At 62.8% G+C, this 21,320-nt stretch overlaps 1 protein-coding gene across 4 annotated transcripts; it reads left to right on the top strand.

Moving 5' to 3' along the window:
• Positions 1-105: 105 nt before the first annotated feature.
• Positions 106-19,909, top strand: PDGFA (platelet derived growth factor subunit A). 4 transcript variants are annotated; one of them, XM_074345446.1, is made up of 8 exons: positions 106-124; positions 1,537-1,666; positions 3,151-3,247; positions 7,838-7,942; positions 9,488-9,675; positions 15,399-15,525; positions 16,054-16,122; positions 17,903-19,909. In XM_074345446.1, exons 2-7 carry the CDS (start codon positions 1,604-1,606, stop codon positions 16,107-16,109), a joined length of 636 nt encoding a protein of 211 aa, XP_074201547.1. In that variant the 5' UTR covers positions 106-124; positions 1,537-1,603; the 3' UTR covers positions 16,110-16,122; positions 17,903-19,909. The 4 variants fall into 4 exon arrangements, with proteins under 4 accessions (XP_074201547.1, XP_074201545.1, XP_074201544.1 ...); XM_074345444.1 differs by lacking the exon at positions 106-124 and adding an exon at positions 227-427; XM_074345443.1 differs by lacking the exon at positions 106-124 and adding an exon at positions 437-626.
• Positions 19,910-21,320: the final 1,411 nt, after the last annotated feature.

The following is a 21,320-nucleotide window of genomic DNA, read 5'->3' as shown; positions in this document are numbered from 1 at the left end:
CGAGGCACGCTGCAGCCCCCCTCCTCCGACCTGGGCGCTCTCCCATCCCGGAATGTGGGTGGAGGTTCTTCATTCAGACGCCCCAGGCATTGGATTCTGGGCGGGGGCGCGTGGCAGCCGCCAGGTGAGTGCCCCAGACGCGCCCCTAAACCCGCCCCGCCTCTCACCAGAGACTCACTCCCCCTCCTTTTATGGAATGGGGGAGGCAGAGGCCCAGGATCCAAACCGTGGAAAGGGGCTGGAGCGCCTAGGCGAGGGGCGGGAGGCGGGGGCCGGCTTGCTTTTGCCCTTTTTGGCGTAGCAGCTCTGGGCGCTGCCCTCTGCTGCCGCTGGGGCCCGAGAGAGGCGAGCCGGCGACGGCGGCGCTTCTGCGGCGGCCTCCTCCCCTCCCCGTCCGGTGCTGCAGGATTGCAGCTGGCACTGGAGGGTGGGCAAGCTCGAGGGAGGGGCGCGCGGGGAGCCTCGGCGGGCGAGCGGAGCCCTGGTGGCTGTGCTCGGAACCGGGCGCGGGGCCTTGATGGATTTTACTGCCTGCGTGAGCGCGTGTGTGTGCTCACTGCGGCGGCGGCGGCGGCCGGCGGCGGCCGGGCCCTGCCCGGTCCGTGCAGCCCCCGCGCGCTTCCGAGGTGCGGGTCCCGGGCCCGGAATCCGGGGGAGGCGAGGGGGAGGGGGCGGGGGAGGGGCGCGGCGGCGGCGGCGCTATAACCCCCTCCCCGCGGCCGGCCGGCTCCACACGCGCGCCTTGCGGAGCCCGCACAACTCCGGCGAGCTGGGCCTGCCCGCTCCTCCTCCTCTCCTGCCGGCAGCGGCGGCTCCGGCTCGGCCCTGCGCCCGCCCTCAGGCCCGCGCGGCGAGGCCCGGGGCGGGCGGCGGCTGCCAGGCGGCGCGGCCGCAAGCGCTGCCCGGCTCGGGCCGGCGGAGGGCGGAGCGCAGCGCCGGAGCCGAGGGCGCGCCGCGGAGGGGCGCACGCAGGCCGCCGGGCCGCGCCGTGCTGGGCCGCGCCGTGCCCGGCCGGGCGGCGGCGGCGGCAAGAGGAGGCCGGAGGCGAGCTCGGGGCCCGCGGTGGGAGCGCAGGGCCGCCCGCAGCCCGCAGGGAGAGCGCGAGCCCGTGCCGGGCCTGGCCGGGCGTCCAGACAGGTGATGGGGTGGTGCGGCGACAGCGTCTCAAGCCTCGCTCCGGGGTCCCTTTCGGGGCTGATGCCCGCAAATATGCAGAATTACCGGCCGGGTCGCTCCTAAAGCCAGCGCCGGGGAGCGAGCGCGGCGGCGGCCAGCACCGGGAACGCACCAAGGAAGAGGCCCAGCCCCCGCCCTCCGCCCCTTCCGTCCCCACCCCCTACCCGGCGGCCCAGGAGGCTCCCGGCGCGGCGGGCGCGGCGAGCGCGCACTCCCTGCTCCTCCTCCTCCTTGCTGGCGCTGCCTGCCTCTCCGCACTCGCTGCTCGCGCCGGGCGCGCTCCGTCGGCTCCCTGCTCTCCGCGCCACCCTTCTCCGGGCCGCGCTCCCTGAGGGATGGTACTGAATTTCGCCGCCACAGGAGCCCGGCTGGAGCGCCCGCCCCGCGGCCTCGCCTCCCCGCCGAGCCGCCAGCGCCTCGGGACGCGATGAGGACCTGGGCTTGTCTGCTGCTCCTCGGCTGCGGATACCTCGCCAATACCCTGGCCGAGGTGGGTGCCACCCCCGCACCCGGTCCCCTCTCCAACTCACCCGGCGCACGCCCCCTGCAGCCGCCCACCGGCCGAGGCGCCCTGGGCTCCGGGGATCTGCAGAGCGCATTTTGATTTCTGCTAGGGTGGTCGATTTTTAATTTTCCCAACTGGGTTCTATTTTCTGCCATGCCTAAGTGTGTCTGGTGAGTTTCCAGCGTGTTGCGTCGCTCTGCCGTGGAAGGACAGAGTGGCGGCGGGGTCGACGAGTGGGGAGAAACTTCGGGGGGCGCGAGCTCCTCTCGGAGGAGGGAAACCCCGGGCTTTGCGGACAGTGCAGCATTGGGGTGCAGGGAGCGCGGAAGGGGGTGTGTATGTGAGAGCCGGAGGCGCCGGAGAAGGGAGAAGAGCCGCCGACAAGCAGGTAGGGGTGGCTGCTGCAGGAGTCCCGGCAGGCTGGGTGGGCAGCATGGAGCCGCAGCTCCCGGTTTTCCATCCCCACGCCCGGAGGGACGGCTAGCCCGGTGCAGTCCCACCCGACCGGGGCCTGCTTACAGGTGGCTGAGCGAGGCGAGCCGGGGCCGGGCCAGGCGCCCGCGCCCTCCCACCGCCTGCGTCCCCACCCCCCCAACCTCGAATTCCGAATCCCTGGGAGCTCTGCTGTGATGAATGACTTTCTACAGCCCCCTTCGTGGGAACTTAGTGCTTGAGACCCCCCCAGCGACCCCCGACTCCCTTTAAAAATCTGGAAGGAGTAGGGGGATACCGAGTGGTGGGGGTGGTCTGGGCAGGGACCATGAGCTGCGAGAGGCAGATATTTATTTAACTCTCACGTTCCCTGGCAGCCCCTCCCAGCCGCGGCTGGGTTTGGGGAGTCTTAGTCGGCGCTAGGGCCGCGGCTGGGCTGGAGTCCGGGGTGGGGCGAGTGTGTGTGTGTGTGTGTGTGTGTGTGTGTGTGTGTGTGTGTGTGCGTGCGCGCACACCCGCGTGTTTGCAGGAGGAGAGACCCTCTCCCCCGCAGGTTCGGCCTGGGATTCCGGGTGTGAAATTTAAGCCTCAGGCTAGATTAAAGTGTTAGGGCTGCCGTGACTTTCGTCGCCGATCCGTGACGCATTTCAACTTGATCTTTCTAGATGTCGATTTCACTACTAGATCAGAAAACTCCCCGGGCCCCTCGCTGCCCCTAGACCTTCTGTAACTGACACCCGGGGCGGGGGCGGAGGGGCCGGAGTGGGGGGCTTCTTTGGAAATTTAAGGGTGGGGAGGGCCTTCTTTTTGCAAAGGGCAGACACGGATAGGGACGGAGAATTTGGGGGTCTCACCCAGCCCCACCCCAGCCTCAGGCGCCAGGGCCGGGGCTGGGGGTCGTGCGGCCTGCATGCTAAGTGCCCGCGCGGACCGGGGCGGGGCCACCTCGGGCAGCGGATCCTACGCTCTGGGCGGCCGTGGGGTGCGAGCCGGCGAGGCGGGGGCCGCGGGCGCTGACCGTGTGGCTCTGCTTGCAGGAAGCCGAGATCCCCCGCGAGGTAATTGAGAGGCTGGCGCACAGTCAGATCCACAGCATCCGGGACCTCCAGCGACTCCTGGAGATAGACTCCGTAGGTAAATCGCGCCCCTTCCCTCGGCGCGTGGGGGCGGGCGGGCGGGCGGGCTGTGTGTGCTCCGCGCCGCCTCCCGCGTTCGGGCCGGGCCGGGCGCCGCGCAGGAGCGCACCGAAAGGTCAGAATCCAATCCCGGGCCATAAAAGCCCAGGCGGATGAGTCAGGAGTTTCTCTTCCAATCACACTTTCTCTCCCGGCGGCGGCCGAGGGCTGCTCACTCGCGCAGGGATTGTTTTTGCATTTAAGGAAAATGCCGAGTGTGTCACAGAAAGTTCAGCCGCACAGAGGCGCCGGCGCCCCGGCCAGGTGTGCAGCCCGGAGCCTGCCCTCGGGCCGGGAGGAGCCTGCTCAGGCCCTGGGCGCCGAGCCCTGGCCCAGTGCGCCCGGCGGGCAGACGCACAGGGGGAGTGGGTGCCCCCCAGCCCACTCCCAGCAGGGCCCCTTTGTCATTGCTGCGAACTTGCCCGGCTCCTGCCGCGGGGCTGGGCCTCTGTGGTTGTAGGAGGCCCGTGTCTTTCTGTTTTCACGAGCCAATAAAAAGGCGCGCCTTGGACACATCTGCTGTTCAGGGACTATTTTGGGGCTCACCCTCAGGCTCTGGAGCTGAGCCACTTTAGAGAACAGTTTATTCATAAAGTAGACTCTTGAAGCTCTTGCGTGTCTGTTGCAGAGGTGGACTGGGCCCAGGTGGGCAAAGATGCCAAGGGACCCAGGCTGCTGGGCTGGGAGCCGGTGGCCTTGGGTGGCAGCGCTTGGGTGCGGAGCAGAGGGAGCTCCTTCCTAGAAGGGGCGGGTTTCTGTGGTGGGAACCCCAGTGTGAGCTACCTCGGGAAATACTCACGTCACCAAACTTGCTCTTGAGTGGGTGGGAAGAGGTCCCAAGTGAACTTGTAGGTAGGGCACCTCAAGGCAGCAGGGGTTGGCTGGAAGAATTTTAAGGGAAATAAAGATTTTCCTCACAGCAAACGACTCTGAAAAAGGGGGGTGGCGGGGGAATTAAGTAAAATCACATGGTCTAGTCATTTGGAAATTTGTACCTAATTATGGCGGTGGAGAGGCCTGAACTATTTTCATTTCATGCCAAAACCATCTTCTAGCAAGGGAGATGGTTTCTGTAGTTTCTTGACCCAGGAAACCCTTTGGCTGATCCTTATCAGGAAGGGGCAGGATTTCACTTGGAGATCAGAGTTGGGCCGGGGTTCGGGGGGGGGGGGGGTTGATCTGGTTCCTTGATGTGTGACCCTGAGGAGGAGGGTCTGGCTTTGGTTAGCTGCGTTCTGCCACTCCCTGATGGGTCTGGGAAAGTGGGGAGACTGGCTCCCAGAGAGGTTCCAGGGCTCAGGCTCTTTTTTCAGGCTGGCAGGAGTAAGGCCTGGAAAAGGCTGGGCCCCCTGGCAAGGACTGGCTTTGGGCCGCCCCCGGGAAATGGGCCATTCACTTTCTGCCCCGACCATTCTTATTCTGGTCTCTGCAGCCCCGCCCCCCCCACCCCCTCCATTAATGCTTTTAGCATTGCAGCTCTGGGATCATGCTGATAGCATTCCTGACCTGGGGGCTCTGGGTCCAGGGCCTCCTTGGGAGGGTCCAAACAGAAGCCCAAGTGCACTAGCTGGTTCTCTGGCTGGTTTCAAATTGCCCCCTTATAAAGAGCCCCTGGGATCTGTCTCCCTCCTGCCCCAGGGAGTGGACAGAGTCGATTGCCTGCCCTCCCCCCATACCTGTCAGATGTTTCGGAGTCTGAGGGTGGGACTCCTAGTGCCTGGGAACCTTTGGGGTGAGAGCGTTGCAGGGGCCCCAGGATCTCCCTGGCTCACTAGACTTGGCCCTGGGGGACCCTGAAGTGGGTCTCCTGCATCTCGGTCAGCTCTCCTCTCACAGGCGTGGATGCTGAGAACAGGGCTCCACCGTCTCTGGTCTGAGCTGGTTGCTTCTATGGCTTGTTTTGGGGTGTCTTTCCCCTAACTTCGGCTTCTGCCCAGAGTGGAGCTGAAACAGGTCTGGCTGCTCAGAGAGGTTGTGAGCAGCCGTGGGGTCGTTCCTTGGAGGATGAACTGCCCTCTGTGCCTTGAATGCCCCACTAGACCCAGTCAGAGGCCAGTCTGGGATCAGTGAGGAAGGGGTGGGTGCGGAGAGACCCCCTAGGCCTGGATGTCCTCACCCCTCAATGCTGTGTGCCCAGGAGGCAGGAGAGGGGCTCCTTTAGCAGACTGACTCCTCCCTGGAGTGGGCGGGGCATGTGGTTGGCAGGTGGGGTTCCGGACTCCTCCCAGTGGAAAGGCCTTGTTCCCATTTTACAGGTGAGGAGCGGAGCCTGGAACTCCTGCCCTGAGGCTGGCGGCCCTGAGGCGGTGGACTCCCGAGCCAGTGTCTGTGGGCTCCAAGTGTGTGTCAGGATGGGCCATGGGTTTTTCACATGTGGCTTTGGGTGGGGAGACCAGCCGTATGTGGAGTTGGGGGCCTGTTGGTCAGGTGTGCCGAGAGTCAGCCGTTCAGCAGAGCGGCGGTGGGAGCTGAGGAGGTCTGTTCTCGGAGTGGCCTGGACAGGCGCCTGTGGTCACTGAATAACCAGAACATAAATATCCCCAACCCGGCCACTGACGGCGCCTCTAGGACCGACGGCTAGAGGAGGGCTCCCCATCCTTCTGTGCCTGAAAGACAAAAGGGAAACCAGTCAATTAACTGTCCCGAGAGCGGTTTGGGGGCCTGGTCCTTGTGGGGCCTTCTCTTGGGAGTCCCCACTGCTGGCTTCTCCACCTGTGGATCAGATGGCCGCCTCCCCGTCCGCCGGGTCTGCGCTGCGTTTCCTGACCACCCGTCTCCACCGGGCAGTGGATGAGCCTGTCTGAGCTGCCTCTACTCTGTCTCTCACTGACAGCGAGTCCTGGTTCAGATTTCAGGACAGGTGATGAACTGGGAGGCTGTGTCTTCTCTGCTTACCCGGGCCTCATCCCTGGGCAGGAGGGCGGTCTGGGTCTGGACACAGCCCCCCGGGGTCCTTCCGCCTTCCGTTGGTCTTGCTGGCCTTTCCACCTCTCGGGCCTCTTGTTTCTTCCAAGTGAAGAGGCAGTGCCGACTGCGTGCACATCGCGATGAGGTCCTGGGGGAGCGGCTGCCGCCTGGCTGGAGGGAGGCATGGAGTTGTAGTCCATGCTGCTGCAGTTCCGTTTTCCTGTAGACACTCAGGATGGACCAGCTGCTCCTGGGTTTGGCGGTGGCAAGATGGCCACCACTAGGACGTGACTCATAATGTCACTTTTTCGTGAAAACATGCTTCTTGTAACAGTTGGTTGATGGGAAATTCTTATTGCATGAGTAGTTCTGTTCTGATCTTATTTTGGGTCTCAAAAAAAATTGGTGGCAGTGGAACACTGAGTCATTTTAAGGGAAGAGCTGGGCCCCCCTGGACCTCGGCATCCAGAAGGGCCATCCCCTGCGTCCCCACCGCCTTTGCAGTGTTGAGGTTTCGTGTGCAATGAGTGCAGTTCCCAGACCTGCGGGTGTGGACAGTCACCAAGGCCTTGGTGGGCTGGGCACAGAGGAGGGGGCCTCAGTCTGAGCTGGTGGCTGGGACACCGCTGGAGTTTCTTGGGGAGGGAGGTGGCAAGACAAGGGATCTTTGTGCAGCTGCTGGAGCTCCTGGCTGTTGGGGCACCTTCTCGGGCCCACTGCCCCTAGTTACCTACTGGGGAGATAGAGATGGAGGGGAGAAGTGGGAAGAGACCCCCCCAGCTGGGGGCCAGGGTGGGGATGCCAGGCCAGTTAGTCCAGCTGTAGGCACTGTCATGAGCTGGGTCAGGCCAGATGGCAGGTGGCAGGACTGTGTGTCCCTTCCAGCCCTTCTGGGGGGCCCTGGGGGCAGAGGGGGTGGGGATGTGTGTGTGAGGGGCTGGAGCCAGTCTGCCCAGTTCTGCGGCCCTCTGATATTTGGGTGGCAGAGCTCTTCCCCTCCTGAAGCTGCCTCCTGCACCAGCCACCAGGACTCCCGTCTCATGCTTCATGCTGCGCAGGAGGCTTCTCTTCTGCTCTCGGTTCTCGAAGCCTCTCCCTCGCAGGGGGCGGGGTTCAGGGACAAGTGGGGCCAGGATGCTCGGGCTGGGGTTGGTGTAGTGAGGGAGGGCGGAGGAGGGAGACCCTGCACTGGCAGTCACAACGGCAGGCCTTGCTGGTCCTTGGTCCAGCCTGCTGTCCTCGGTGCCCCGTTCAGCTGGGAGCAGCAGGCCTGCTGGCCCTGGTCTCACGGACGGGGAGGGCTGGCCTCAAGTGCTTCCTGACGTGGTCCAGGCCTCACCTGGGCTTCCCTGAGGAGGAGCCTCGGGGGAGAGCGGCTGCAGCCTTCCCCAGGGGTCAGGGGCTCCGCAGCCAGGGCTCCACGTCTGGACCTCGTGTAGGCTTCGCGGGAGCAGGTGGACGTTTTTGGCAGTTGTGCGTCTTCCATCCTTTGCACGTCTGGAACCCCCCTTGCCAGAGTGGAGGGACCCCATCTGTACTGGGGAGGGGGAGCGGGCTGGCCTTTGGGAGGTGCTGCTGTACGGGCCCCAGGGCTGTCGCAAGGTGTGGGCGGCTGGTCACCACCCCCTCTTCCCATCTGTAGGGGCCGAGGATCCCCTGGAGACCAGCCTGAGAGCCCACGGGGGCCGTGGCGCCAAGCATGCACCGGAGAAGCGGCCTGTGCCCATTCGGAGGAAAAGGAGCATCGGTGAGCCTGGCGCTGTGGGCGGGGTGGCGGGAGGGGCTGGGGGACCCGCCCCTCTCCTCCAACCGCGGCCTCAGGGTAGCAGGCCCTTCTCTCCTCCCGAAGACAAAGGCAGAGCCTGCTGGGGGGCCCCCGCCTCCCGCTCTCCCTGCCCTAGCCCGCTGCTCCTTGCTGCAGGCCTGGCCTGGGCCTTGAGTTTCCAGGAGAGGAGAACCATCATAAATTCCTTCAGTGCCCAGTCTTGTTGGGGCCTGCTCTGGAGGCAGCTTCCCTGGAAGACGGGTGGTGTTTAATTTCCAGTTTGAAATGTGGAGCACGGTGTGTTCCTGGCCACGCCACAGGGCAGGGGGTGCAGCCGTGGGGTGTCTCGTGGGCCCTCCCCGGGGCCCCCACTCCACTCGGGCCTGGCCCGCGGGGCCCCCGGCGCAGGTCTGGAGGACATTTTGGCTCTTGTCCCCTCCCGCAGAGCGTCCCCGGGTCTGCCTGGCTCCTTCAGGAGCGATAGGCTGGTGGGGTCTCCTGGGGCCTCAGGCTCAGCTCTGAGGGGAGATCTTGGCCCAGGGATGCAGTTAGGGGGTGTGACCCCCCCCGTCCCATGCCACCTGGGGGTCCCCCTGCTGATTCCCCAGGTGACCTTGGGCAAGTGACTCCCTCCTCATGAGCTTTATTCCTCTAAGAAGATGGCGTTTGTAGCCTCTACTTTTGGGCGTGCGTGCGTGCGTGTGTGTGTGTGTGTGTGTGTGTGTAAACGATCCTTGTTAAGGCCCGCGGGCCTCCCCAGGTGATGTTTTTCATGAACCTCTATTTTGCATCTCAAAGACCGGGCACTCCAGCGAGGCTTCAGGACCCTCTACTGAGGCTCATCCTGCTCCAGACAGGGGTCCTGCTCCAGACGGGCAGTGGGGGGGGGGGGCGAGGAGGTGGCCAATGTCCACGAGTAAACAAGGGCTGGACCAGAAGCCTCTTTCCCTGTCTCCACCCTCAGCCCCACCTGGCCGGGCTCCCTGGGTCCTTCCTGCCTGCTGGATGCTGGGCTGGGCCCTGGGAGTGGCACCCCTTCTCCCACTGGGGCGGCCAGACCCCAAAGGGGTGGTCTTGATCTGCTGGCTCGTCCCTGGAGGTCGTCCAGGCTGCGCCTACCCGCCGAGTCTCCCGGCAGGAGGGAGCCCTCAGAAAGCAGGGACGGCTGAGAAGCTGATGCTCCGCCACCCCATGTTCCCCCCAAACCCCAGGCACCCGGGCAAAGGCCAGTGGGGGAGGCTGCAGGGCTTGTGTGAGCCCCCGGTGTGTGGGTGGCTTTCCAGCCCTCTGCGCCCACCCTTCCCTGGGGTGTCCCCTCCGGGCCCTCAAGCCCCTGCTCGTCTTTGGGCTAGTCAGCTGAGCCCTGTTGGGATGAGGGTCTTTCTGCCTTTGCTGGGCCCTGGGGCTGCATGGCATTCACGTGGGAGGCAACAGCAGCCTGGTCGCCCCCGGGCAGGTTTTGGCTCCTTGGAGCTGCGGCTGCCCTGAGGGGTGATAGAGCCCTCACCGTGGCTCTTGCCTCTGCAGAGGAAGCCATCCCCGCAGTCTGCAAGACCAGGACGGTCATTTACGAGATACCTCGGAGCCAGGTGGACCCCACGTCTGCCAACTTCCTGATCTGGCCCCCGTGCGTGGAGGTGAAGCGCTGCACCGGCTGCTGCAACACCAGCAGCGTCAAGTGCCAGCCCTCCCGCGTCCACCACCGCAGCGTGAAGGTGAGCCCGCCCGCAGCCCCCCCGGGGGCCGCAGCGGCGCCGTCGTGTGGAAGGCACTCCCACTTCCCTGATTGACACACCGAGGCCCGGGGGTAGTCGGGGCTTGGGTCCCGTCAGTCATTTCAGGGTGGCGTCTGCTTCTGCCCCCCCGCTACCCCACCCGCCTGGCTGGAAACAGCCATTTGGATCTCACAATGTGGCTGTTTGCCTCGCTAATGGGTCTTGCGTGGTGTCCAGCCACTTAGTTGGGAGCTGCCTGGCGTCTCCTCCAAGCCCCGGAGAGCTCCCGAGGGCACTTGAGTGGGGGTTGTGGTGCGTGGCCGGGGTCCCCCACTGGAGACAGGAGGGGAGTGCTGGTGGGGCTGGGCCGGTGGCTGGCTTCCCCTACAGCTCAGAACTCAGGCCGAGGGGCCAAGCTCGCTGCCTGCCTCGCCGGCCCTCCACCCCATCTGTAAATCTGGGAGGGTGCCCCGTTCCACTGGACGTGCGTGTTGAAGGAGCTCTGGCCAGAAGGGTCCTTCTAAGGTGCTGAGGTCCTGGGGACTGGGCCCACCATCCCAGAAAGGTGTGCTCTGCTTGGAGACCCGCAGGCCCCGTGGCTTGGTTTGGAGGTCTTTGCCGCCCACCTGTGGCCCCTGAGAGCCAGCATACAGCCGGAGTTTGCCAGGAAGCCCTCTCCAAGGAGCGGCTCGTCGTGACAACCTCTGAGGGCAGCACTGCGGGCATGTGGGGGGGGGTCACCTCAGATGACACGTCTGGGGCTCCTCTGCTGAGTCCTCAGGTCACTGGGCAGCAGTGTGGGGGTCTGGCTTTTGGCCCCGTGGCTGGAAGCTTTTCTCGGCCTGGGTTTGTGCCCCTCAGGCCCCACTTGCCTCATCTGGGATGGGTCTGAAGCAGTGGGACTCGCTGTCTGGGGCTGTGAAACTCCCAAGGTGACAGTGACCTTGCTGCTTGGAGGCGAGTCTCTGCATCTCGGAAGGGCAGGGTTGGAGGGGAGGTTTTAGGGTGTCTCCTGGCTTCTGCGAAGGTGGCCGAGCCTGGAGAGTCCTGGGGGCTCCTGGTCTAGGGGAGGGGCTGCCCTCCTAGGAAACTGGCTCTGGGCGGTCATGGTCCCGGGTGACCCTGGGCGTGTAGATTTGACTGACACCTTCCACAGGGAGCGGCCCTGCCCCTGGCTCAGCTGAGCTTCCCGTGGCAGGTGGGTTTGTTTCTCCTGGAGTGAGGACTTCGGTTCTGGGGGTGCATTGGAACTTGTTCCTTCACTAGAAGTTATTTCATATCCCCTGCAGGTCCGGGGTCCGGGCCTGTTGGTGTCGGCTGCAGGCCCCCAAGCGAGGTGGGGGTTAAGGACCCTGGTGGTCGCTACGTGGGAAGTACTTTAGACCCGTGACTGGAGCTGGTTGACCTCGGGGACTCAGTCCTCTGCGTGCTTGGGCATTGAGCAAGCAAATTCCGCGGCCTGCGGCCCTGGGTTTTCGAGGTGGACACTCCCCTTGGGGCTGAGCTGCCCCTGGAGTGCTGATCTGGGGCGGGGCTCCCAGTGCCGGCACCGAGCCAGCCCTGCGCCCGGGCTGCCCCTGCTGCTGGGGGGCCCAGCTCTTCCTCGGTTAAAGGTGGAGACTGAGGCCTGACTCCCCTGGAGCCCCGAGAATCTGGGAGACTGCGGTCTGTCTCTCTTGAATATGGAGGGGCGCCCTAGAGTAGACTGTCCCGCATCGGGGCTTTGGGGGCTGTCCTTGGGGCCTCAAGACAGGATGGAGGTACAGGGGAGCTGGGATGGACTGGGACTCTGCCTGGAGGGCCCCACCTCTGGGGACCCTCGCTGTTCTCATTCTTGCTTCCCCGGGGTGTGAGGACCAGGGAGTGTCCAGTCCTGGGATGGGCGGTGATCCGCCTCGCCTCTGGTCCCCCCTGAGGAGGTGGGCGGGCATCCAGAGCTCCTCAGGGGTCCTGACAGCATGCTGGTGGTCTGCCTGGGCACAGGCCCCACCGGCTCGGGGCAGGTAAGGGAGCAGGGCTGGGGGCTTCCCTCCCCAGGGCTTCACCTGCCCAAGGGGTCAGTCCTGCTGTGGAAGCCGGGGCCCCGCCCCCGTCTCCCTCTTCAGGGAAGGCACCTCCTCCCGGCGCGCCCATCAGAAAGTTGGCGGGAAAACATCCGGCCCCAGACACTGGGGGTTCTGGGGGAGAGGAGACAAGGTCAGTGGGAACAGGAGGCCCATTGTGGAGGCCAGCCCGGCCCCAGCCTGGCCAGCAAGCGGCTCCTGCTCCCATCTGGGGCTGAGGGCGAGCAGGGAGGGGACCCCTAGGAACCCCAGACTGGGTGTGTGTGTGATGGGTGCTGGGGGCCGGCGTGAAGACGGCGTCCCTGGTCTCTCCTGGGTTTCTCATTTACCCTGCCGAGGCCCAGGATGTAAGCTGTCCAGCGTGCCGTTGGCTGGAGGCGGCCCCCGGTCCTGGTGTCAGGACGTGCTAGGGTCCACGCCCCCCCCCCCCCGCAGCCCCCCACTGCCGGGCAGGCCTCCAGCCTCTCACACGTCACAAGTTTGGGCTACTCTTGGTTTCAGGGCAGCATGCGGGCCAGGTCTCCAGATGCCGGGACCCAGCTCTGTGGCTGTGTCCAGGGTGGTTGGCTTCAGCTCTGCTTTGCTAGACCTCAGGCTTCTGGAAGGTGGGTATCCACCCAGGATACCCAAGATGGGCTTCTGCCCCTGTAATGGACTGGGTGGGGTGAGGTGAGCGGTCCCGGCCGTCAGCCATTGCTGTTTAGGGGTCCAGTTTGGGGGTTTGGGGAGAAAGCAGTAATTCTGGCAGCGTGAGTCTCAGGTCCAGGGCCCCCGAGTCCCTTCCCCCGTGGGCAGGGATGCCCGGTGCCTGCCCGAGGGGGTCGGGGAGGCCCGCGTCTAGGGAGCAGGACCCTGCCTCAGGGGCATTGCCTGTCAGCTTCGGGCCCGGGAGCCGGAGTCACTGTTCTCTGCGCTGCTGTGGCCTCTTAGCCAGACTGGGGAGAAGGGCTCCCTGCCACCTGCCTGTAAACCAGGCCGAGGTCTGTCTGCCGAGACTCACCCCGCAGGATGGGTCTCTGGCTCAGGACATCCCCTGGTTAAGGGGCAAGCTTAGAGTGGCCGCAGGCCCCTGGCCCAGGCCTCCTTCCAGCGAAAGAAGCCTCGTCCGTGCCCCGCCTGGACACGGTCGGCACTTGTGCCCTCGCAGGCGGCTGTGAGTGCGCGTGCCGGGCACGTGGTGGTCAGTGGACGCCAGCGTTGACCCCGGGTGGAGCTCTGGATACCCTGGAGGGGTCACCTGCAGCATGGGGCTCCCGCAGCATAGCAGCCCAGCTGGAGAGGCTGGTGTGCGGCCGGAACTCTAGTCCCCCATCTGGGAGGGTGAGGTTGCATTCTGGGGTGGCGCTGCCCCAGGAGTGCGCGGGTGGGCTGTTCATGACACAGCAGACTCTGAAGCGGGGAATCTGAATGTCTGGTTTTTCAGGTGCAGCCCAGACTCCCGAGATAAACGACGGGGAAGGGTGGGGAGACTTGGGGCCCTGAGTATGGGTCTGGGGACGAGGCGATGGATCCCAAGGACGTACACGTCTTGATCTGTGGCCTTGGCTGGTGTGGAGGATGCTTCTGAGAAGTTAATATTCATGGCATGTGCTTGGGGGAAAAAATGTAGCCGTTTCCTGGCCAGACAGAGGTGGTGGATCCGCCTGGAATCCGTGCATACCCAGAAGCAGGTGCAATCATAAATCCCTGTTTGTTTTCCTTTGATAAGAAAAACAAGATTTTTCTCTGAAGAGGAAGTGGGTTCCCAGACCGGAGCGGCCAGTGTTGTATGCCCTTCACGAGGGGACAGCAGGGGCCACGCTGCTGGTGCGTCCACTTGTCCCGTGTCCTGTCTGCCGGGCTGTCTGGTGGAGAATGAGCCTGCCCCCCGCCCTGGAGCCCAGGGCCTGGTATCTGGAGAGGAAGCTGGGGAGGTGCTCACTGACCAAAGGGGCTGAGCCGTCCAGAGGGCTGGTCCGAGAACAGGACTGCTGCCCTGCGGGAGCCCAGCCCCTCGTACTGCCCGCCTGCCCTGCCTCCCTATGTTCCCCCATGGAGGGTCCAGGAGGCAGGGTGTGGCACTTGGACACTTGGGCACCCAGCGTGGGGAACCAGGTCTCTGTCCCCACTGCCTGAGCCACAGGGGAGGGGATAAGGCTGGTGAGGCCCTGCAGAGGCAAGAGGGGATGGGTCTCCCAGTTACTGCCTGGGCAGACTAGGGGCTCCTAATGCTGGTGGGGTGACTGGGGTGAAGCCGGGGTCCTCTGCCCTCTTGGGAGACCTGCTGAGGGGCACCCCACCCAGTGCCCTGAAGGGGAGGGTCGCTCTGGGACCCGCGTTCTGCCCAGGACCGAGGGGGTCTGGGGCTGGTTTCGGCACGAACAGGCTCTGTGTGAAGGTGTCGGCAGCAGGGCTGTCTGGAAGGTGACCTGGTCCCACGTTCCAGGGCTTCTGCACGTGAGACCTTGTTTGTTCCTCACTGTGACCCCTGGGTGGGTGTGGCCCATGTCCCCATTTTACATATAGGAGGGCGGAGGCCTCTGCCTGCTCCCCGCAGACGCCTCTCCCAGGTTCTCCTGTGGGGAGGGCAGGTGGGGGGCAGCAGACTCCCAGGCCTCCCCGAGTGGAATGGACTCCGTCCTGCAGCTCTCCTCCCAGGGCTGCTTAGGCAGCCTCCCAGGCCTGGCCCCCATTCTGGCCTGGCCCCCATCGCCCCCATGAGCCGTGTATACTTTCCATGGCCACCAGGCACCAGCACCTCTGCACGTTGGGGTAACAGTTCTGCGGCCGCGTGGCCACAAAGGTCTGGACAAGCCTTCGGGCCAGCTGACCTGTGGGGCGGGCGGCCCAGTCTCCAGGGTACAGGGCTGACCCCACTGCCTGTGGTGCTCTGGCTTCTGGCCTCTGGGCTCTCTGTAAAGGAGTTTGGAAGATGGTCCCCTTCCCATTACCCCTCCTGACTGTCACTGGGCTGGGGTCCCATTCACCCCGCCTGCTCTGGACCATGAGCCAGGCTTCCCGGTGCCTCCACATGCCCGAGGTGTAACCTGGTGGGCTCTGCCCCTTCCTGCCTCAGTCTCCCCAGGTGAACAGTGGAGGGGGTGGTCCCCCAGTGGATTGTTCCCGGGACCTTGGACCTGGGCGAGGCTGCAGGGCTGGGCCCAGCCCCAAGTCAGGTGGCTGTGGGGTCTTCATCTGGAGTCTGCATCGAGGCTCCCTGTGGGCCCTCGGGCCTTGGGTTGGTGGGCAGGAGGGAGTGTGGTGCCCTTACCGCCAAGTACACACACAGCAGCCCTGTTCCTCGGCTGCTATAGTCAAGTGCAGATTTGAGAATTTCTCCCGTTGCCCCAGATGCCCGTAAGACATGGTTGCAAACCCCTTCCCTCGCCCACCCCTCCTCAGAGCTTCCACCTTGAGTGCATCCTGCAGGCTGTCTCCCGGCATACTCAGGCCCTTTGCATTTAAGGTAAAATGGGACCAGACCACAAATGCTGGACTGAAGGTGGTGGTTATTTCCCAGTGCCCTCGCCTTTCCCACTGGGAGGAGGTCAGAGGTCAGAAGTTGAGCCTACACCTCCCTCCCGGCCCGGGTGGGACCCAGCACGTCCCCTGCTCCCAGCGACTCGTGACGTGTGCAAGGCGCGGCTGCGGTATTCACGGCGGGGCTGTTGTCTCGGGCAGGTGGCCAAGGTGGAATACGTCAGGAAGAAGCCAAAGTTAAAAGAGGTCCAGGTGCGGCTGGAGGAACACTTGGAGTGCACGTGCACGACCGCCAGCCCAACCCCGGGCCACCGAGAAGAGGAGGCGGGTACGCGGGGCTGTTGTCACTGTCTCTGCTCATGGAAAGGGCCCAGAGCCTGCTTCTGCAGCCATGTCCCGTGGGCTTGGTGGGTGGTGGGGTGGGGGGCTGCAGTGAGAGGCCTATTGGCCGTTTGCTAACCTGCCAAGTGGATTCTGCTCCCGTGGGCATCACTGCAGTGTGAGGGGGCGTGGCTGGGCCGGCTGTGCGGGTTAAGTCTGTCTCCCCGGTTGGGCGGCTAGTGGGTTACGTAGTGGAGATGTGGCTGAGGAAGGGCCCTGCCCTGGTGGATGCGGGCTGCTGGCCGCAGCGTTACTAGTCAGGGTCCTGGCCTCCCCCTCGGGTGGACTTTGCCCAGAGCGATGTGGCGTGGTGACCGCTGTATGGGGCCAGCTCGAGGGGACCAGGAAGTATCTCCAAGCCAGCGACGTCGAGCTGTTTTATAGAAAGACAAACACTCCAGGTATTTACTGCTTCAATTCCCACCTGACAGCCCTCCCTTGGGCCTGCTCACCCTCCCTGCCCTTCTGTCAACAGGAAGGCGTAGGGAGTCAGGTAAAAAACGGAAAAGAAAAAGGTTAAAACCCACCTAATGCGGCCAACCAGGTAGGAGCCGTCCACGGACGTGCCGCAGTCCCGGGTGGGGGCGTGATGACTGATCACTCGGCGAATCACCCCGGAGGCGAGGATGCGCCCTGATTGGCCCTGATCGACTGCGAGCTTCCGGTGTCTGGCTGGGCTGTGGGTCTCCGCTCTCCCATCCCCGGTTCCCCCACCCGCTGCGCAGGACGCCTGACTCATGGCTCCTCCCCCTCTGGGGCCCCTGCTCTGGCTTTGGTCCTTGTTGATTGGGGAGTCAAAGGCATCACATGAGTGGAGTGATTTGGGTTCCCTGAGCAGCAGTGGGGCAGCTCTGTTTATGAGCTGGGATCACCGTGAGCAGGTTGCCCACCCCATTTGACAGATGAAAAAACTGAGGCTTACAGGGGTTACAGAAGGATTGTTGGAGACTGAGGAGATACTTCAGGCTGAAAATGCTTTATAAATGTATAGGGCTATTGGCTGCTGTATTGGCTGCTGTATTGGAAATTATGTTTGGATTCTAGGAACACACTGGAAACAGGAGTTGAGAGAAGGTTGAGACAGGGAGACCAGAGCATGTATGGCTCTGAGTCTTGAAGTATCATCAGCGACCCTCTTCTTTCCAGGACTGGTGGTATCCATCCTCAGAGTTGCTTCATGGCCCAAAGTGGTTGTCAGAGCTCCAGAAATCACATTCCACTCCAGGCTGGAGGAAAGTGTAGGGTGGGGAGAAGGGTGGAAGGACCCAGTGACTTTTGCTTTGATCTCATTGGCCACTCCTCCACTGCAGGGAGGCCTGGGAAAGGTGGTCTTTCAGAGGGCCTTCCCAGAGGAAAGTGGATGTGGGCAACCAGCATCATGGAGGAGGTGGTTTTAAGCCTTCCTGGTCCTTTGTGTTGGCCTGTCTGGCTCCGGAGAGTCTGGTCCTTGCTTCCAAGCATGTGGGAACCCTGGCATCCAAAACCACTGGCTGTGAGAGGAATTCTCACAGACAGGTGTCTGGAGCCGGGCTCCAGCTGGGCAGTGTGTGACTGCCAGGTTGCGAGCCTCCAAGGCCCACAGGGCGGTTACATTCATGGATGGATCCTGAAGCAGCCTCCAAACGACTGCTCAGCCTTGGCTTTGGGTCCCGAGGGTGGGGTGCTGGGGCTGGTATTGTGCCTGCCTGTGCATCCAAGTCTGCAGCCATTGGGCTTGGCCTCCATGGGCCAGCTGATGTTGGAGACCTCTGCTGGCACTCGGGCTCTGGGCATGTGGTGGTTCAAGTACTGGGATGAGCCACAGACAGGTGATAAAGGGTAGGGGAGAGATGCTCTTCGCTGAGCTCAGTGTAGCTCTGCCTGGTCACAGGAACCCCTGTGTCTGGCTCATGGCATCCATCCTGTCAGGGTTGCCTCATGGCCCAAAGTGGTTGCCAGAGCTCCAGAAACCACATCAAGCTCTGTAGACTGGAAGAAAGAGGGAGGCGAGGAGAAAGGCATAAGAACCTTTCTGGGCCTCAGTTTTCCCCATCTGTACAGTGGGAGAATGGGGCTTGCTCTGAAGCCATGTTCTGTGCGATCCCAAGAGCCTAGTCCCAGTTCTGGTCAGGATGTTACAGAAAGCGTAATGAGGGATATTTGATTTGAAAATTTTAACAAAAGCTTTAAATCCTAAGACTTGCCATGGGGTATGTGTGTGTGCATGTGTGTGAGTGTGTGTGCTTGTGTGCACACACACATCTGATTGGCTTAAATGCTCCACGTGGTGGTGCGAGCACTCGTGGCCCCGCCTCTCAGCACCCGTCTCTCCCCTCTGCCTGCAGATGTGAGGTGAGGATACGCCAGCAGCCCTCTCCCGGGACACGGATGTACATGATGTGTTACATTCCTGAACCTGCCATGTACGGTGCTTATCGCCAGCGCGGTCTTTGTTCTCCTCCGTGAAAACTGTCTCCATGCACACCCTGGAGAACAAAGAGACAGTATACGTTGTTTATGTGACATCAAAGCAAGTATTGTAGCACTCGGTGAAACAATAAGAAGCTTCCTTGTCAAAAAAAAAAAGAGAGAGAGAGCGAGCGAGCAAACAAAACCACGAAACGCGACAAACAAAACTGACTCACAAAAATATCTAAACTGTTGCCGGATCGGAGGGACGCCCGTGGGATGGAAGTGACAGACGTCTCGGCAGACTGGATCTCTGTCCAGGTGGTCACAGGTGCTCTTGCCAAGGACACAGAGCCTGCTTCCCGAAGACTGCAGTCGGATGCCGACAGGCTCTGCGGGGACGCAGGAGCCGGGAGCATCTCGGGAGCCGCACCCCCTTGCTGTAGTGTTTCAGTCTATACAGAAACCTTCTGAGAGCCTTAAGTGGATTTTTTTTTACACCATAAAGTGATTATTAAGCTTTCCTTTCTACTCTTTGCCTAGCTTTTTTTTTTAATTATCTCTTGGATGACATTTACACCGATAACACCAGGCTGCTGTTAACAGTCAGGACAGTGGAACGGTATCTTTCCTAGCAGGATGCAAGCGAATGAGATGTATTAAAATAAACATGGTATGCCCACCTATGCATCATTTCCTGAATGTTTCTGGCTTTCCGTGTTTCTTCCTTGCCCCATTTAATTCGCTTCTTAACTTAAGCCCTTTCGAGACTGTGCGTGAGCCAATCACCATCCCCGAGTCTCCTGTCCCCAGAGTCCCCCCGTTTGCCGTGGCCTGGGCCTCGGAACGTGGCTTCCCACGTGGCTGCACGGGGGGGCTCCCTGCTGCTGCCAGGGTTTGGACAGAACGTAAACTCTTTATTTTTGGTAAGATGTTACGCTTTACCTGTATTCAACAGAAACCGTGTGTGTGTGTGTTGTTTTTGTTTTTGTTTCTTTGTAAAGGTGAACTTTGTATTTTTGTCTAATATTACCAGTTTTATATACCTGAGAGACGCCGTGGGTTTTTTGTTTTTTTGTTTTTAACCAAAAGGAAAAAACCAAACCAATCCACCAACAAAATATATACGTGTGAAAAGCATTTGTAGCCATGTTTCTAGTTGTGAAGCCGAGTCCGGAACCCGTTTCCTGTCCCATGGCCCACAGCGCGGTTGCTGGAGCTCCCAGTTGGTAGCTGAGAGATTACAGATTACAGCCACCTGGGCCGGCCGGGGCCCCGGCCTGCACTTGGGATTCCAAAACTTCCTGGGAAGCGGCCAGGGGAGCCGTCCTGCTGGTGCATGTGGCCTCGGAGACGGAGCTTTTCACCCTCCAGAGCACCCAGGGGATGATGAAGAACTGAACCCACGTGGCGGGTTGACCGCAGTGTCCGTGCGCACCTGCGTCGCCCACTGCCTGCTGTCCTAGTCCTCGTCGCCTCAGGGCTCGCGTGACCGTCAAGATCCCCCCGTTGCATGGGGTTGTCTCCAGAGTGACGACGAGCATCCCTGTGTTCACCTGTTCATGGAAGATTTGGATAAAGGACTAACCAGCAGCATGTCTTCAGGATGTAGTTTTGGCTGCAGGCTGATGCCTGTCAAGGGCGTGGAGCAGGCATAGCGGTGGACGCAGTCGGTGTGTCCCCTGTCCCCTATGCCCCCCCCCCCGAGTGGAGTGGCCCCTGTTTGGGCTCTGTGCGAGGTGCCCGCTGCCCCAGGCCACTGTGCCCGGCGTGTGGGGGCTGCGCTGTACACAATGCTGTGCTGTGGACACGTGTCTGATGTCAGATGTATAAACGTGATAATGTACTTATGGTCCCTGAGATTCCCAGGACACTGCTCAGTTTTTCTTTCTTTGCGCAGAGCCGTCTGATAAACGGTCTGTCCATTAAAGTGATGGCGCAGAGAGGCCTGGTGTGCTCTTGGTGGGGAGGAAGGGGCACCACAAGGGGCTGGGGCCCCGGTGGGGATGCAGGAGGATGTCGGTGGCGGGGCTGAGCCTGGGCTTCCTCCTCTGGGTGCCGCTGAGGGAGGGGGTCCTGCACTGCTGCATGGAGCTGGTGCCGGAGTGGTGCCCGGCCGGGGGGGCGCTGAGCCCAGGCAGCAGGATGGAGTCCAGCGGGCAGGAAGGGCTGCGGTCCTGGGGGCCGGTCTGGTTGGGTTGTCTAGGCCACAGCTGCACTGCTTTCCCGCATTCCCGCTCCTACTGGGCCCTCCTGGCCCTACTGTAACCCTGGGTGCCCCTGGCGTGCCCCGAAGCTGGCCCTTTACAGCGGAGGCATGTACTGAGCCCATGAGCCAGGCCCATCGGGACTCTGACGTACGTGTCTGCGAACGGGCTGAGACGCCGAGTGCAGAGGAGGTGCCGGGACCTGGGCCCTGCCTCCTGTGCAGAGGCGTGCTGCACCAGCCCTGGCTTGTCCTCTTTCGTGTTTCTGGCCCACGCTGCAGGGGAATGAAGCCCTCAGGTGCAGGGCAAGGGTGGCACCTCCCCCATGGCCCTGCTGGAGCCTGCAGTCCCTTGGTCACACCTGTCCTGGCCCCGGCCAGTGGCCCCTCCAGGGGTCATGTGGTCTGGGTCCTTGGCGTCCAGGCGCCTCCATAGCTCCCTGTCTCATTCCAGGCCTGGCATCCCAGCCTGAGCAGCAGGCCGACCTGGCCGGAGGGTGGCTGTTCCCCGGTGGCCAGCCAGGTTCCGCGTGGGCTCTGTCTCTGGCCGCCGGCTGGAGCTGCCTTGGGACCCTAGCGGCACAGAGAGCGAGAGCTGACCGGGCTCGGACCACCCTGGCCCTGCCCCCAGTCTCGCACATGAACTCGAGGGCGTGGCGAGGCTTTTACCCGGATTGGGGTCCTCTGACTGTTCTGAGGGTGGAGACTGCGAGCTTCTGTTTTGAAACAGGGAGTTGTGCCCTTGGCGGGCCCTTGGGCCTCTCAGGGAGACCCTGAGCAGAAGAGCAGAGGATGGGCCACCGAGCCCTTCAGGAAAGGCTGTGTGAGGCCTGGCGTGTCGAGGGGCTGGTCTGTCGCTGGGCCTGGGTCTCCTGTGGAGGGTCATCCTGAGTGGTGCTGGGGCCTAGGCCGGGCCAGGCCCGGGATGAGGGCCTCCCGTGCTTCCAGTAACCAAGTGGTCCTCTCCGGAACGCCCTCTGTGAAGTGTGGCCAGGAAGGCTGCTGCAGGGACCCCAAGGGACAGCGAGTTGCTCACGGTCAGAGGAGGAAGCCTCAGCCCTGCCCGCCGCCGCCGCTGCCGCCCACCTGCTCCTTGAAGGGTACCTGGGGTCCTGACCTCCGACCTGTCACTGTTGCGGGTGTCGCTG

Source organism: Camelus bactrianus, chromosome 18, assembly GCF_048773025.1.
Source record: "Camelus bactrianus isolate YW-2024 breed Bactrian camel chromosome 18, ASM4877302v1, whole genome shotgun sequence".
NCBI lineage: Eukaryota > Metazoa > Chordata > Mammalia > Artiodactyla > Camelidae > Camelus > Camelus bactrianus.
The sequence above is the reverse complement of the archived record's forward strand: the minus strand, read 5'-3'. Positions and strand labels throughout refer to the sequence as shown.